Source organism: Bombus flavifrons, chromosome 3 (genome assembly GCF_040668555.2).
Source record: "Bombus flavifrons isolate JBK064 chromosome 3, iyBomFlav1_principal, whole genome shotgun sequence".
In the NCBI taxonomy this organism is placed as follows: Eukaryota; Metazoa; Arthropoda; class Insecta; order Hymenoptera; family Apidae; genus Bombus; species Bombus flavifrons.
The window spans coordinates 5,522,093-5,539,242 of record NC_138444.1 but is presented as its reverse complement, the minus strand read 5'-3'; the positions used below and the strand labels follow the sequence as shown (position 1 = coordinate 5,539,242).

The 17,150-nt window shown below is 34.6% G+C and overlaps 2 protein-coding genes across 2 annotated transcripts in view; one reads left to right on the top strand and one right to left on the bottom strand.

Moving 5' to 3' along the window:
• Positions 1-4,304, bottom strand: part of RpS17 (ribosomal protein S17) — a 63,276-nt gene extending 58,972 nt beyond the window's left edge. The window contains exon 1 of the mRNA XM_069110224.1: positions 4,301-4,304. Coding sequence (XP_068966325.1) covers positions 4,301-4,303 — 3 coding nt within the window. The 5' untranslated portion in view covers position 4,304. The remainder of the gene's footprint in view (positions 1-4,300) is intronic.
• Fur2 (furin-like protease 2) overlaps positions 1-17,150 on the top strand; it is a 421,029-nt gene that overhangs the window by 56,516 nt on the left and 347,363 nt on the right. The window lies entirely within an intron of this gene.

Sequence of the window (17,150 nt, the reverse complement as noted above, 5' to 3'; positions counted from 1 at the left end):
GCATTTTCTCAAGCCATTTACGTATTGGTCGCGAACGCAACCATCACGGTTGTAACGATCGATAAATTCACCGAGGTAAATGGTTCTGGTTCGACTGAGCTGGCTATGGAATTTCATAGTGCCCCGAACGATATACACACACTTTGTTAAGCGAATAATTAGCCTTAATTTAACGAACAGATGGAGGCACTGGTCCGTAAAGGAAATTTGATAGCTTAATGATTTAAGAAAGATAATAATTAATAAGCGTAATGATTAAGCAATTCACAATAATAATTTTGCAATGTCTGTTTAGTAATATGAAAATGTTTCCTTTCGTTGTTGTATTACAGATTAATGACGTTTCATAATACGCAACAAGCTAAATTATTTTATAACTTTTGTTTTTTTATTTCTAGATATATTATTTCTTTTTTCATTTTTAGGCTAGAGTTTATCCTACAAATAAATGTAACGAAGTTACATATCGTTACTGTAGATTTTGAGAGTTAAATTCAAGTTTCAGCATTGTACTTCAAGATTCAAGAAACTTAGGTGAGTCGAATAATTCTACTTTTCTATAGTTACGAATAAAAGTGACTCGTGTCGTCGTCCCCTCTAGTAGAAGGCAAATGTTACTTACGAACGGTGTGGTTGGTATGAAAAATTACCGTGCCGGTAATTATGCGACTTAATTAAATGTCAAACGCGTCCTAAGGAGCTTGTAAAATCAGGAAAACTTAAATTACGGCCTCGTGTAATTCATGCGATACTGTCTGTAATTATCTTGTTAGCGAAACTCCCCTGTTAGATTAACATAATTCATTGTTACATTTTCCTGATGATTGCTTCCTTCGTCACGCCTAACTTATCATTTCGGCGCGTTTCTTTTACAGTTTAATTGGGTCTCTGAGCGATGAAAAAGGCGTTTCACGATGGAAAGTAAATCGTTTTCTATATTGGATGGCTGAATAATTTTATAACCGCAGCAATTTTAAGCAATGAGAATACCAAGGTGAATTTCAGATATATAATATGTACGTTTAAAACGTAGAGATCAATTTCTTTAGTCTTTTTGGTAAATTATGCTTGCAAACATTTTTACGACATTGTACTTCATAAGGTGTAGTACATGTTTGTGTAATAGATTTTTATTTTCAGAAACTCTTTACCCAGATAGAATTGAAAATATTTTGATATTTTGATTTTTGGTATCGTTAAGAACAATTATTACATGACATATTTATTATACAATCAGAGTAAAATAAACGAAATTTATAAAATGTTTCAACGCGATTACTTATTTTTAACTGTTAAGATGAGATTAAAAGTATTTCAATATAAAATACGTTCACATAAAATTAAATTTATTACACATTATTACACATTATTACTAATTAAAAATATTATTGTGTAAAATAATTTGCAAAGCAATAAGAAAAGCAATAGCTTGTACGATTAGAACACAATAGTGAAACAAATAGAATAAGATTGTACAAGGGAAAAGGAAAACCTCCATTGTCCGTTATGCTTTGCATTATCCGTAGTTCCTCAACTTCTTCTACTTGCGTTGTTTTAAAAATTGTTTCGAGTATAATCCATCGAGATTAAGAAAAAGTTTAAAGCTGTGTAGCACTTCCATTTAAGATCCTCAAGCGTACCTTCGTTCACCCTTTTAAAGGAAGGCGGTTCAGCCTTCTTTTTATAGAGTGCCAAAAGCCTCTTTACGCCATCGGGTTTAATAAAGGAATTGGGTCAACATTGTTAATAAATTCTTATTTCCTATTGTGTACTTTGTCTCAATTTATCTTTCTTTACCTACTAGCTTAACTTAAGTATAACATTTATAACAAATTCGAGTCGCGAAATCAATATAGATACTGGTTAAGAGCTTAGAATAATAAGAATAATTTATTATTTGAATAAATTACAATCATATGGAGGTTAGAGTAACTCAAAATTTTTTTATGGTTATATCTTTATTTTTCGGCCGAAATATTTTTCATTCTTGAGAAAGGAACTAGGTCGGTTTAGCTTGCAGAACTAGAAACACGGAATTTGAAACTTTAGCTAACAAATGTCTCTTTGTTCTTTCTTAATACTAGAATTTTTAGAACCAGAAAATTCATAATTTCACATGTACATAACTTTTTAAAATCACGCAAGGCAACATTTTCCCGCTATTGAAAGTCACGAATAGTGGAATAAAAATGTTCCTCGTATGTATCGTTTCGCCCTAACGTTCGACAAACTTTAGAACGTCGTATTCTAAAGAGTGCTGTTAATGCTGTGTGCGCATTGCGTAAACATGCTCGTTCCTCAGCAGGTGTAGCTTCACATTTCAAAGAAACTCGATTTCCTGGCGGATATTTGTGTCGTTTTCGCCAGCGCAGCGGACTGAACTTTGTTCGCAGAGGTATCATTCGATTAAGCGATATTTACGAGCGTAACGAATGATAAACGAAGCGCAAGTAGAATGGTGGAGGGGGAAGAGGCAGGTATCATTTTCGAAATTGCATTTCCAGGTTGCCGCGCGACGACACCGGCAATGTTTTTAAGCGCCTCAGCGACTACCGTGGAAAATAGGATGAGAAAAGCTATGCCGGGGCGTTATCACGATAAACGAACGACCATATTTTTCTCAGACGTGCCTGCCTCCATTACATCCTCTCGTTAATGTTCTTCCCGCGCGGAAAGTGCACTGGGGTATCCGTAACGACGCTTCTACCCGGCACTTTATTAACTTCTCATCGCAATCAAGCGTTACCTTAGCAGCAGACCAGGAAAAAGAAAACTTTCGACGTCACCGATTCGTTAAGTTATGATCTCAATGCAACCGTATGAGTGTTTTGACGAATCGTCGTGAATTATAGTAATTACATAGGTATTCGATTGATATCGTCGAGAAACTACGTTCGTTATTTTAGGTTATTTCATTTTAACCTGTATTCTATGTTTCACGCAATAGAAACCACGAACAATGATATTTATCGCGTAAGATGTAGAATATAAATTGAAATTAAATAACCTGGAATTAATCTGAGTCAAATTGGACTCAATCTATTGTCCAATGATATCAGGTAAAGAATAAATATGCAATGAAAGATATGGATTTGGTTAATCTTGCAGGAGATTTTATTTCAGTAAAATAGAGTAAGAAATAAATTTTAATTTAGATGTTAAGTTCTTACTGCCTGCACTATTCTTCGTGAACTTATCGTGAATGATACCATCGTGAGTTTTATGATACTGTCGCCTTGGATATTTCGCCTAGCTAAGCCGATGAAAGTTTCTTCGATGCAAAAAATTACGTTCATCTTGGCTCGTTTCGGTAATAAATAACCAAGTTTTCACGAAAAACAAGCTAGGACTGTGGAGAAATTACTTTACGGCTGATGTAAAATAATGCTTTCGCGATCAAGTGTTACGCACCTCTTTTGCGTTGATCATTGTATGATCGATCCGATGTTTATCAAATGGAAACTAAATAACACTCGAACATTCAAATTGCTTTGAATCGATATAATATTGCTTTAGTAATAGAAGAATGGAGAATTGCATGCAACTTTTTCGTGAAACGATTAATTTACGGAATTTCCCTTTCGTAAAGGATTTGCATACAATCTCCCAAGAGAAGATTTCGTAAATCAGCTGTTTTATAAAAAGATTATAAATAATTCCACGTTGTTAATTCTACTCATTGAAACAATATCAGACGGACTATTTTCTTTTTGGGCGAAATAACGATCAAAATGTTACTCGATAAATAGACAAATACGATTTCGCTAGCTTTTAAACTCGCGAAAGTCATGCACAATGCTCCATTTTGGTTATTGCTCTTGAAATTCCGTGGCTTAGTCGCATCTAGCGGAAGAACATGGTGGTATTTAGTGGCAATCGTACTTATTATTACGAGCCATCCGATGCATTCCATTGAACTACATGAGGCGAGGCAAGGGAGACGTTCCGTGCCTTCCGGCTATGATTTCCTTAATGATCCAGGTAAATGAGAATGACTGGCGGTTAAAGTGCAATCGCCAGTTTTACGGCAGAACTGTACGTGCACGGCACGATAACGTATCGGCGTCGTTTGTATTAATTCCGGAAGCACCGTGAAGCCTTCTCGTAACGATCGCGTTATTTAGGACCGATGGTTGGGTTTTCACGGTTTTATACGCTGATTTATATTTTCTGCCAATAGCGATCTTTTCCTTTTTAGAAATATTAAACAGAATAATAGAAAAGTAACGATAATAAGACAAAGCTTCCAATAGGAAGACTGCAGTCAAGTAGTCAAAATTCCGAAGAATTATTAGATTACCATGATGAATCAGCCTCGTTATTTAAGATTAAATATTAAAAATACTTTAAAAAATAAAAAAATAATGTTAAATTACGTATAACTTTTACATACACTTCCAGATTGGTTTTGGATTTTACTAATATAATGCTGAGAGTCGTATCTCAGTAGCATAATTTTAATATCTAAAGAAAGAAAAGCGATATTAGAAAATGTAAGACAATTCCTCGCAATCTAATCTAAATGGCTATGTTTGAAAATGTAGGCGTTGTAACCTACCTACGTATGCAAGTATTTTAAAGCAGAAGTATACATAGCCTGCTTACGAAGCTCTCCCAAAGTACATGTATACCATTGTAGAATTACTCAGACAGAAAATCACTCATGAGGTTGAATCATAGAGGTTAATTGACAGAGGTTGACCGAGCTTGTGCTTGCAAATTTTGAATTTATGTCTACTTCGGTTGAGTGAAGTTCCTAGATTCGTCTGCTATATACTCCAACGAGTAACTGGGTCACACTTGTTCCAAACCAGTCCGCGAAAGAGAACAATAGGGATAGTAAAATCCTTAAAACCATAGGTTATTTAGTACAACACACCTTAAGGCACTGCTAAGAATATGTTTTTAAAGTATCATGTTATCGGTTATAAGTAAAATATCGCTCTATATTTTTCATTTTAACTCGGAATTATTAAAATTTATTATTTAATAAGGTTACTTTCCCTTTTCATTACAATGATAAGTCATAAGCATCGTTTACCAGTAAGAAAATGTTTACAAAAATACTTTTTAACACGTATCGTTAAATATATAATATTGTGTAATGTACGTAAATAATGAACGAAAGTGAACAAATAAATACGTACTTTATAAAATAAATGTTTAACAATTGCAGCGTGTTTTTAACAATTTATTTATACTTTAATTAAATTGTCGATGCAAACAATCGTGACCAATATTTAACCCCTTGCAGCTTGGATAACGTTTGTTGTTTTATCTCAACTAAATACATATACCACTTTCAAAACTTGTTTATAATTTGAATAAATTTTCATATTTCCATAACCAACGATATATTTATATTGTTATAGCTCTATTAAATTAATTCATAACACGAAAAATCGAATAAAATAAAATTTCAAATTTAGTTAAACTTCGAACTGCGAAAGGTTGGTGACTACGTGATAGTCGTATTATCGTGCGAGTGATCCATATCGAACGTAAGACATGGTTTACGTTAATTAATAATATTTCATAAGTTACTAGTGTCCAATCTCAAAATAGGTACGGGAGAACTCAAGTTAACGAGTTCTACAAATTAACAAAGTTTGATTAAAAAGTAGAGAGGCCTGTGGGAAGTTCTCTACGCGAGCGTGATCATCACTCAAGCGTCACATTCCTTTAGCTGAGTCAAGCTGAATTAACTTCAAACCTATATCGCACGATGTACAACTCACAATTTGTAACGTGTTAACCATGCACTTTTTAGTAAATTTGTGGCGAAAGAGTTTTGGGATCTGGGAAATTTGAAATTTTCGATATTGAGATGTGATATATCTATTTATGTATCTTTTGTATAGCAAATATGTAGGAAATCTTGAGAATAAAGAGGTACTAATTCCGTGGAAAGGGTTAAAGACCGTATAGAGTTGCATGACAAATTGCAGACGATTGTCGGTTGACTCACGATAGTGGTATCTTCCAATGTAAATACTGTCATTGCGATTTCGCAATATTAAGTCGACGGTTTTATATTTCTCAGGATGCAATGTACGTGAATGTGCAACCCTGTTATTGGAAGTATAAAGCTGTCGAATCGTACACCGTTATCAATGGAAAATCGTAACGACGCTCAATGCCTGCATCAAGCCTAATTGGCTCTTCTGTCATAACGATCTACGTGTCACTGGGACGTCCATCACCATCGTGTCATTCGGACGAATGAATGACAAACAAGAAACGATTGCATGTTTTGGTAAAAACCGAGTAGCGTATAATCACAGACACCTTGGAACTTAAGAATTTTACACCGCTTCTTGAAAATTACTTTATGACTTTAGCATCGAATAGCTTGAGACAGTTATATTTATATTATTAATTTAAATACAGAAAGCTGCTGTGCAAAACAGAAATAATTCAGATTTCATTCAGAATGGGCGTGGTTTATAATTATAACGGATCAAAACGCTCGAACGTTCGTTTCCCGTAAAATCGTGATTTTTCGAGTTACGTCATTATTGCAACGAACGAGTGATTTATTTTATGTAATGAGCATTTTGTACAATTGCGTGCAGACTGTCCTATTTGAATCGATCCCAACACCAGTGGCCACGCTCGAACATTTATAGCATTTGCTGAAAAAATGCTGGCTTCCGGTCGGCCGCTTGTTATCTTAACGTTCGTACGGTGGCAGACACACGGGTGTACTCTTAACGCGGTTACGTCAAATTAGAACGTTAAATTAGAACATAGGAGCGACTGTGCGCGTAAGTTCTGGCCTCGATAGAGTTAGCGCGCGAAAACGACCAAGAGATGCAGGGAAACCCGAAATAGCTGAGCGGCAAATAGACACGCGCAGCGAAACGTCTATACATAAACGCACACGATACCGTTGTGCCAAGTGAAAGTGACGCCATTCTATAATTCGCAACGCATTCGCCCGAGTAACGGCGATCGCGTCTAGACGTGTAGGCTGCACCCGTTAACCCATCTATCGTATCGTATTTAGGTCTCTATGACCTAATTGTGTTTTAGAGATTACAGATTTTTTATTCTTCAAGATTTAGAAACGTTGAAGCTTTGTATATAATTATGAGTATGTAATTATGAGCATGTAATGTAGAAGCTTTGTATGTAAGTTTGTTTCCGTTATATATATGGTATTTTCACACGCTGAATGAATTTTTCATTGTATTCGTTAAAAATTTATAGATTGAAAATTAGTTGGCGCGATGGTATGAGATGAAACAAACACCTGATCCTTATTTTTTATTATTCTCTTGTTGGTAAATTTGATTAACAAAATATACATATTACTATGTAGAGATAGTTTTCTATATTTTCTAGAGTTAATTATCGTCAGTCTGTTGAGCTTCTGTTCTACCGAAAATTAGCGTTAAAGCTACACGCTGACTAAATAATCTGGAAAAGAGAGACAGTAACGTATACTTTCCGCCGGCTCATTAATTCCAGAACTTAATCATGAAATATTAAGTACGCAATCGAAATTATCAGCAAGCAGATCATAAAAACTATGCTTTAAATCTTACCACGGTCACGCGAGGTGCTTCATACAATACAGCAAAATACCAACATGATAAAGTCATGATCATATATCATATATCCTCGAGAGAAAACAAAATATTACAGAAACTAGATTTGCATCAGAATATTTTCACTAATAACGTAAGAACACGTTAGTATACATCCAAATCTCGCACATTTTTTAAATTAACAACAATGGATTCTAATATATTTCAATTTTAGATTCGGAAGTTCTCTTACGAAAGTTTTCTTACGACTCTTACAAATTTGCACAGGATTTTACAAGCAAATCTGAGATACGTCATTTTTTTTGTTCATTCACCATTGCAAAACATTCGGTGAAACGAATTGAAGTATCTCAAAAATATAAAATGTCCTCCCAACCCTATCTTCCCATGAAGATCAACAAAACCGCTGACCAAACAAACCTGGTTTCGAGATTCGTGCTAAGAGGGCAAGCCGAAACGAGCGTAGTAGGAACGCGTGCACGGAATTGGACTACAAGCCGCTGTTCACGTGGACCAATTATAGAATACAGTAGCAAGTTTGCAGCAACGAAACTTTATCCGTCACGGTCTTTGTCGCGAAACGGAATCCAAGACCAGCTGATTAAATAATTCTAAACACGAGTGTTCTCGTAGGCAGGCTACTTTTTTTACAGGAATTTTTTTCATTTTCTAGAAAGTAGTGCAGGATCGAAAATAAAAAAAGGTACATTTTCTTTTAAATTTTTATCGACGAAAAACGATCAAAGCACGTTTCAATTTCTAAAATTAAAGAAGAATTTTACTATTTCGTCGAAGCTTTTTTCCTGGAATGTTTGTTGCGTAAAAAAAAGTTAGGCGATAGAGTATAAAACACACTGCTTGTCTAGATCTACATCTTTTATCTGACATGTTTCTTGACATAATCTATAACTTGGAAGGTAATCGAATAAAACTGACTTTATGTATATTTAAATAATCATTAAAATGTTTAAGGGCCTAGGTGCACGTTTTTCCCTTATCCAACCAAGCTCTAATCGTGCGCAGATTAGTTTCCGTATTAATTGGAATTCTTCTAGAGGGTGGCGTGAAAAAAATGCAATAGTCGAAAATAACAGACATCCTCGTCTACATATACCCAACAAATTTTCAACTGTGATTTTCTCGAAATTAAAGAACCACGCGAAAAAATGTTCTATATCTTCGATTTTTTTTTTCACGTAGAGTCGCTCCCTTGCTGATTGTATCATAGTTACTGGAACAGTCTGTATGAAGGGAGAACATTTCGTTGAGCCAGCGATCGTAAAAATCTTCTGCAACGCAGAAACTAGTTTGCGCGTCCGAAAACGCGACGACTGACCAGAAAATCGGAAACAGGTGGCAGCCGTTTAACTAGCAGGGCCGGCTGTTCGTAGCAAGACAACGCAACGCACGTAATCGCGTTAACAAATATCGTGAATGCGCGCGGTACGAGGCACATTCAAATGAGAAAATTGGGTCGCGCAATTATTTTGAGCGACATGCCTGAGAAAATAAGATGAATCATGTCGTAGGATAAGCCAGATAAAGAGAAGAAAGAGATTTCACTGAGGAAAATTCGGTTTGGTTTTTAATCTCTTTGATTTTCTACGGAACTTTTTGTCTTTCTGCTTTTGAAAGAGAATTATTTAACGAAAATGAGAATGACTTTTTAACGAAAGAAGGCTAAAAGCAGGCGAGGGTTGAACATTATTATTATTACTATTATTATTTATATAAGAGAGTGGTACTCTTTCGTACAAGAAGAATACAATAATATAAAATGAACAAATGATTAAAATTACTAATAATAACAGGTTTACTAATAATAAATGGCGCGGAAGTATTACGTATAGCATTTCTAGCATTTTTCTTAAATGCAGAAAACGATTCGCGAAAAAAATCTAATCGATGGGCAAGTAAATTAGCATGTTCGCAAATACGATTAATGCAAATATTAGAGGCATAATTAGTTCTGCACAAGGAAATGTGGAATATTGGGAATCTCCTAAAAGATCGGGATGGAGCAGTAAGCTTAACAAATTGAAGAATCTCTGGGCAGTCGGTATAATGGTTTACAATTTTGTATACGAATATAGCATCAGCCGTGAATCTCCGTTGCTCTAAGGTGAATAATCCCAGGGATATTAACAGCGGGTCGAAATTATGGCAAGAGATGGAAACGGGCTTTGTCATTTTGTGGGAAAAGGACGCAGAAACCTATGTCGAATCCTCTGAATGGAGACATGCGTGATGTGCAAAGGATTTCAGATGGAAGAGCGGTATTCCAGATACGGGAGAATCAAAGCAGTGTACAGAATTCTGAAATTTATGGATTCCTAAAATTTCCGCGCTTTCTTGTAATAAGATCAAGGACTTGAATATATATTTTCAAGTATATGTATGAATATATATTATTTATGAAAGACTATCTGTTTTCTGAATTAACAATTTTTATGAAATTTAAGATTTGATGTAAATTTGATAAGGCGAAGTAATAAAAGTGCCACTTTAAAAAGTCATAAAAGTGTCGGTGCAAGAATGTTGTAACAATTCGTCATTGATTGTATACCGCGATTATATTAAGTTTTAAATATATCATCATTTCACACAGAATAAAAACTACATAGAGTTGTGCCCACTGTGTCACGTTAATAAAATTTCTACGAGAAAACGTTTCTAACTTTGCATGAAAACTATTTCTTCAAAAATAAAAAGTATGTAAGTACTGATTTCTAATAACATGTGAATTCTTCATTTATATTTACGGTGAGATGTTAAAAGGTCTTATGAGAAATCGAAAAGATTGCATTATAGAGAGTTACAGGTTTAGGAGCTCTCACTTGCGGCCAAGTTTACGTCGTAACATTCTTCCTAAGAGAGTGAAAGGAAATGTATGTATCTTATGTATCCTAAATAGGTTCGCTCGTGAATTGGCACGCACGCATACAGTAGTGCACTATCTCTTTCTTCATCTATATTATATGTATATTCATGGAACACAAATAAGTTGAAGGTAGCAAATAATTTATTTAAATGTTTGAAGTGTCAGTGGGACATAATATGTAGCAGTAATAATAATAATAATACGTAATAAATTTTATATTGTATATTTAGATTAATAATTTATATGTATAATATAATAATGTATGTAAATTTTAAGTATGTATTGAAAAATCTAAAACATTGAGGCAATATATTTTTTGTAAAATAAAATGTAAAAATATTCAAATTCTCAACGTGTACCTAAAGTTTTAAGATTAAATTCCGCACTTACAATTTCTAACGTTTCAAATCTGGAAACTATAGGTATAATATATCTATATATTATATTCTGGGTGTATATGCTATATTTTAGATAGACGATAAAGATACAATCTAGAATAATGAAACATATGAAAGGTATAGAAAAATTCCTTATCTTTCAAATTTCTTTTGTTTTTTTTTTTTCGCACGACGGTTATATAGCAATCTAATCGTAGAACTGCTTGGATAAATATAATGCAGGGAATATTCAGGGCAGTAAATTCGAGCGATTCTAGTTTTAGAAAACGTCGATCGGCACTAGGGATGAGAGATCTAGACCCTAAAATAAATCTTGGCTAACAAATTAGAATTGACCATAATACACGGCCCCGTGCAAAATCTCGAACGTTAAAGTAATTGTGTTAAAAGTTATGCAGTTAAACATCAAGTGCGAAGAAGTTCGTAGGAGTTAGAAGTTTTGCCCGTTTAAGGCTATCGAGTGGTAAAACTCATTATGCGTGTTATGCGAAACACTGAAATTTCATTAGCATTGTAATGACATTCACCTACCATGGTTATGTTGGTAAAGTTAGCAAGCAATCTGAAAATATATATAAAAATTAGAAGATATTTAATGCAAGTATATATATTTTTGCAAAGACTTCAGAGAGACTATATTTAAAACTTATTATATGCTTAAGATGCTCATGCTATACGACTGCTGACTAATTCTTTACTGATATACATTTTTCGATTGATCTCAAATTTGACCGATATAATCGTTACAATCGCGTCTCATTATCATAGACCGCGTAAATTTTCCGATGCAAGAATACATAGAAACGCACAGAAAATATCCAAATATTAGCTAGAAGTTAGTAACATATTTTGCAGGCGAAACAAATTTCTTTTCAGTTTTCATATTTTAAGATACATTTATAACAATATAAATTTGCATAGATATCCGCGCTCTACTCGTTCCTGTGATAATCAAATTTCAAAATGTCTTATATTGTTTGCGTATTTTATTAACACACACGATGTATATATAAAAATTTCCTGCAGTAGGTGTTTTCACGAGCCACTGTGTATAAACACCTACACGTAGTTCATATCCATCGTTAAAAAAGAGGAAAATTCGGTGCTCAGTTTTGACAGGCAGTTCGTCAATTGATACGGTGCATCGACAGCTAACATTCTGACAGTGGCGAGAATCGTGAAACCGGCTTTCGTGAGTGCTTTCAGAGGAGAAACCGAGGCGACGGGAACGGAATTTCAATTCTTCCGGTGAAACGGGCGCGCGGCTGCAACCGGAGCTTTCCGGGATATCGATACGGGGACCTGAACAACTCTTTTCTATTCGGGATCGACGAGACAGACCAGGTGTGTCCGCGCGACCTTCCTCGAATTGACACCGTAGATGCGAACTCTTTCGAACAGCAAGCAACGAGGGGGATTTCGTGGTATGTCCGCTTCGCGAAACCTTCGTGAAACGGTATGCGAATGTCTTTCGACGTGGACAGATTTTGAATTCCATTTATCCTTGGGGATATAAATATTTATATGTATCTGGAAAGGAAGTGGGCAAGTATCTCTTATAGTTAATTAAAGAATTTAAAGATTTATAGAATATAGAATTAAAGAATTTGAAGATAAAATGATTTTGTTAGCGACAGGTTGGATCGGTTAGAGAATATTTAGGTTTAAAAGATATTTCGCCGTGATTTCTTATTATGAATTAATCAAAGAGAATAGAAAGGGATATATCTTAAAAATAATTTTTATGAATGTTTTGTTAATTAGGTATTTATGGGTTAGTCATAGTTGTTAAATTAGTTCATTGACTTTCTGACGGGTTACGAAGATGTCCCATCTTTCATAATGCGGAAAGTCTAATATTTAAAAAAAATAATAGCGAACGCATCGTTTCTTACGAAATGGCATATTTATGCGAGAAATCGCGATGGCATCAGGAATCAGGCGGTGAATGGCACGCGCTAAACGCTGCGTGTGCAGTCTCGTTTCCTTCTTCCTGTTTACTATATGTGTTATATACGTGGTCGCGTGGTCGACCGTTGGCTTTTTGCCGGCATGTCCATGCCACGACCGCCTCTTTTTTCCTTACATTTCCGCCATTGTCATTGACATAAAGCTCGTTACTCAATCTCAGATTTCCAGGAGCGGCTTGTTTCGTCCCCGTGAATGGTTGCTTTCCTGCAATTAATGTCACCAGTTTAATTCGCTCGAATTGATCCGATTGAATTAAGCAGTACCAAACAATTTTCTTAATTACTGTTCCTCAGTTTATTCGTACGATATGGTTCCCAGATAGTTTAAATGGGTTCGTTCGATAGAACTAGCCGAATTGAAACCGAATTATAATTATATGTATCAGCAACTTCAAAAGAAATAAAATTTCGTTGCTTACGCGCAACCATTTTAATGTTGCGTATATTAAAATATTCTTTATTTAATACTTTTTTAATTAAATTACAATTAATTAATGTTGCGTATAATAAAACGGCATCGAATAAAATTTAACTGTGACGCATAAACATGTTCCCAAAAATATTTCAAGCGATAAAAGTTGTTATAAACATGGCGAGAATGTATGTATACACAGCACGTATCAGTAACTCTGTTACAAAGCAATATTTCTGTTACTCTTTACGATACGATGAAATATTTCAGGAACGAATTATCGTATTATTAATAGTAACAGAGATATCGTTTTGTAACATAGTTTCTGAGACACCCTGTATGTACGTATATCTAAAGCAAAGCAGCGCAGCGCGGTGAACAGAGTGGGAGGAGGACGTTGAGGGTTGAACTGTGCTCTCATCAACTGTCCTCTGCATGATGTCATTACTTAATTAAGATGCAAACTGCTTTCTAACTTGAACGCGGCCAAACTGTTGGTAATATCGTCACTTCGCTTAGCCACTACTTCCTGCCTAGGTTCAGCTCCTCGTTTCACCTTGTTCATCCATTTCGCGTGAAAAAGGCCGCGAAACAACGAACCACGAAGGACGGTGTGAAAGAGCGTTATGTTCCTCCGTTGTTTCAACGATCCATAAGCCGTGGCAGTTCCTTTCTAAACTTCCTACCACTCGATAATGGTTTCTTTGGTCTTTTACGACGATCGAAGATTTTACAACGGAAACTTCCTCCCTGCACCCCCCTGTAACGGTCTAATGGGAATTTACATAATTCAGCGTTTAACTCGTTGCAGATTGTTTCAGGTCGCAACAAGATGATAAATCGTAATTAGGAGATTGTGGATTTACGCAAAATTTAAAGGCGCAAAAATGGATTATAAAACGGATAAATACATTAAATTTAGGAAGTGGTATATTTGTCATAATCTTTTCATAAATGAAATAAATTATTATTTGCATTCCACGCTTTTCCCTATATTCACAAAGATATAAATTTGCATAAAAATTTGATTAGAATTTGTATAACATTATCGTAGTGTGACATTGAGATAGTCTAACGTTTGTTCTAGCAAACAGTCGCAAGAGTGGAATAATTGCTAGTTTATTAATCCTAAACCTAATTCATAATTCTAGCTTTAACTTTGATTAAAATTCAATTTCGATCTCTCTTACGTTACAGAAAACAGACATTGATAGTTGTATTCTTGATATTCTTATAATAACGATTTAGATTGATAGAAACTTTTCTCCAAATGGATGGATCACAAATATAAAACTCAAAGCTAATTTCCAACGCCTGTCGCTAATACAGAAGTGTTACAAATGTATTTAAATCAGGTGATTATAATAAATATCTCGTATACGAATTGACGAAAGAGAAGCGAGATTTTCATCAGCTAGCAACGATATCGTTTTCCAGGATAATCGGCCGCATTTTTTCAAAATAATATCCGTACGATATGGTTATCGATACCGTTCTATCAGGGTTTGTTTGCACTCGGAATGAATTCATTGGAGTTTTCAATATTCTCTGTGCAATACTTTGTTCAAAAAGATAAAAGAAATCTTTGGAAAGAGATATTGGAATATCCGTAGAATATTTTTGGCGCGAAAGAGATACAGCGTATTTAATACGTCGATTTTTTCGCCGGATATTCAACATCGCGTGTGTTATCTTATTGAAATTTTTTCAAACATACAGGATCGAATAAATTATGAAATTATTCCGCTGGATAATCCTTTGATCATTTGAGATAATGCATTTTTATCGTGTTTCTTGATTAACATTTTTAATCTACTTACCTTTGGAAAAGTCACCTTCGTTGAAATAAATAAAATTTTAACCTCGATATGCAGATAGGTACACGTGGAAATTATTACGACGCATGATCAAATATTTATTCTCAATTTATAAAAATATGTACGAAACAACTAAAACAAACGTGCAGATAAATAATATATATATGATATGATATGATTTTTTCTTGTATGGGTAAAAAGATATCCAAAGAAAGAAAGAAATACGCGAAATATTAACTGTCCTAGAGGAAAAAACTATTTCAGTTTAGACGAAGTCAAGCCTCTACGATAATTATTGGACAACATTTTTATGGTTCCTCTGGTTCTAAAGCTAAAAAGTCAACGAAAATGTAGTCGTCATACCTTTCACGAGAAATATTTCAGTCAGAAAAATTCAAATAATATGACAACGTTACTTGAACAATAGTAAATGCATAGAACTGTAGATCAAATATTCGTGGCATACTTAACGACACAACACAAAAGTATTGTAAAACGAAGCTTGAGGACCGATGATTTCTTTACAAGTAAACGGGATTGAATTTCGTGCTGTAGAAGGTTTCTTTTAAAAGACCGCGACAGCCACGTACACTTTTTACTGCTTGTGCTTGGACGAGCAGTTTTCCAATTCGATAAAGCGTTCCACGAACGACGCATTTCCGACGTCGTTGAAATGTCGTCAGGGCGGAAAAGAATTTTTCTGTGCGTAAGAACGAGAGAAAGAGGGAGAGAGAGGGGTTAGCCACGGTTTCTGTGCATCGCATTATGCGACCCACGGAATTGTAGAATACGTATTTCATGGCAATGTTTCCGAATTGTTCGCGAAAATGCGTCACGACTCACCCTTTCGTCTCGTCATACCACCAATCGCACGTTTATTCGGATAATAAATGTACTCCCTTTCACAGGCATTGAGACACTTTTTGGTTTCATATAAAATGTGATTGATAATTCGTTTAACACGTAATTGTCACGCGCCGAATGGTTTTCAAATACCGTTGAAGAGTTGACGATTTTTAAGAAGAAAAAAACAAAATTGAAAAGAATAGTGAAACAGTTGCAGAGTGAAATTTTGTTCATAACAGGTCAGCGAAAAGCATTCTAAATATGTGAGATGATAAATTTCGCGGATTTCCAAGCACGAAACGCATTCATGCCATTATGAGCAGATACTTGTTGCATTGAGTAATGGTCCATTTTCTATTGTGCATTTTCTATTGTTCGCAGCAAAATATCTTGAAAAATTTTATTAAAAGATGCGAAGAAAATTTGTATTAATTAGAATTTGTACCATGTTTGAAGTTTAATTTCAAATACATGTAGTGTACGTGGTTGCAAAGCATCCATAAGAATGGACTTTTGTGCAGTTTATGAAACGATTATACGAAACATTCTCGGTGTTTGTAAAATATTATGAATATTATCTAATAATATATACAAAATGAAAATTGATCATCATTTGAAATCTGGGAAATTCTTATGTACAATTTTCATTAACCGATCTCTATAAAAGATTACAGATGTATAAAGAGTTACAGTATTTGTTATATAAAATCAATTTTATCTTATCCTGAACCTTAATCTATTTAAAATCATAATAAACAGAGAGAAACGCAAGTCTAATTATCTCGAAAATTCAAATGCCGGCACAAACGATATTTAATTCACATAAACGTTCTCATAAGCCATTCTGAAACAGCTGAAATAAATAAACTTCAATGAAATCCAATAGAATTCGCTAACGAAATTCCAATAGAACGCTTGAATTGCACGAATTGTTTCCTTTCGGTAAATTCGTCGACTCTATCCATTGCCGAGATGCAAAGTAAATTCGGCATTCATTACACTAAGTCATTTGTTCGTTGATCTCTATCCGGTGTTCTTTCAAGTTTCGTGTAAATTTTAAAATCTACACTTACGAACTGGAACCTTTCGTGTCGCTTAATAATAAGTACTTTCGTATGATTACAAAAGTTTGATTTTATGAAAACGAAATGTTATATCTGGTAAAAAACTGCTTCATTGTAAGACAATGTATATATATATATATATATATATATGTGCCAATACCAATGCCAATATCTGTAGCCATCAAGTATTTATATGCGCATATGTATGT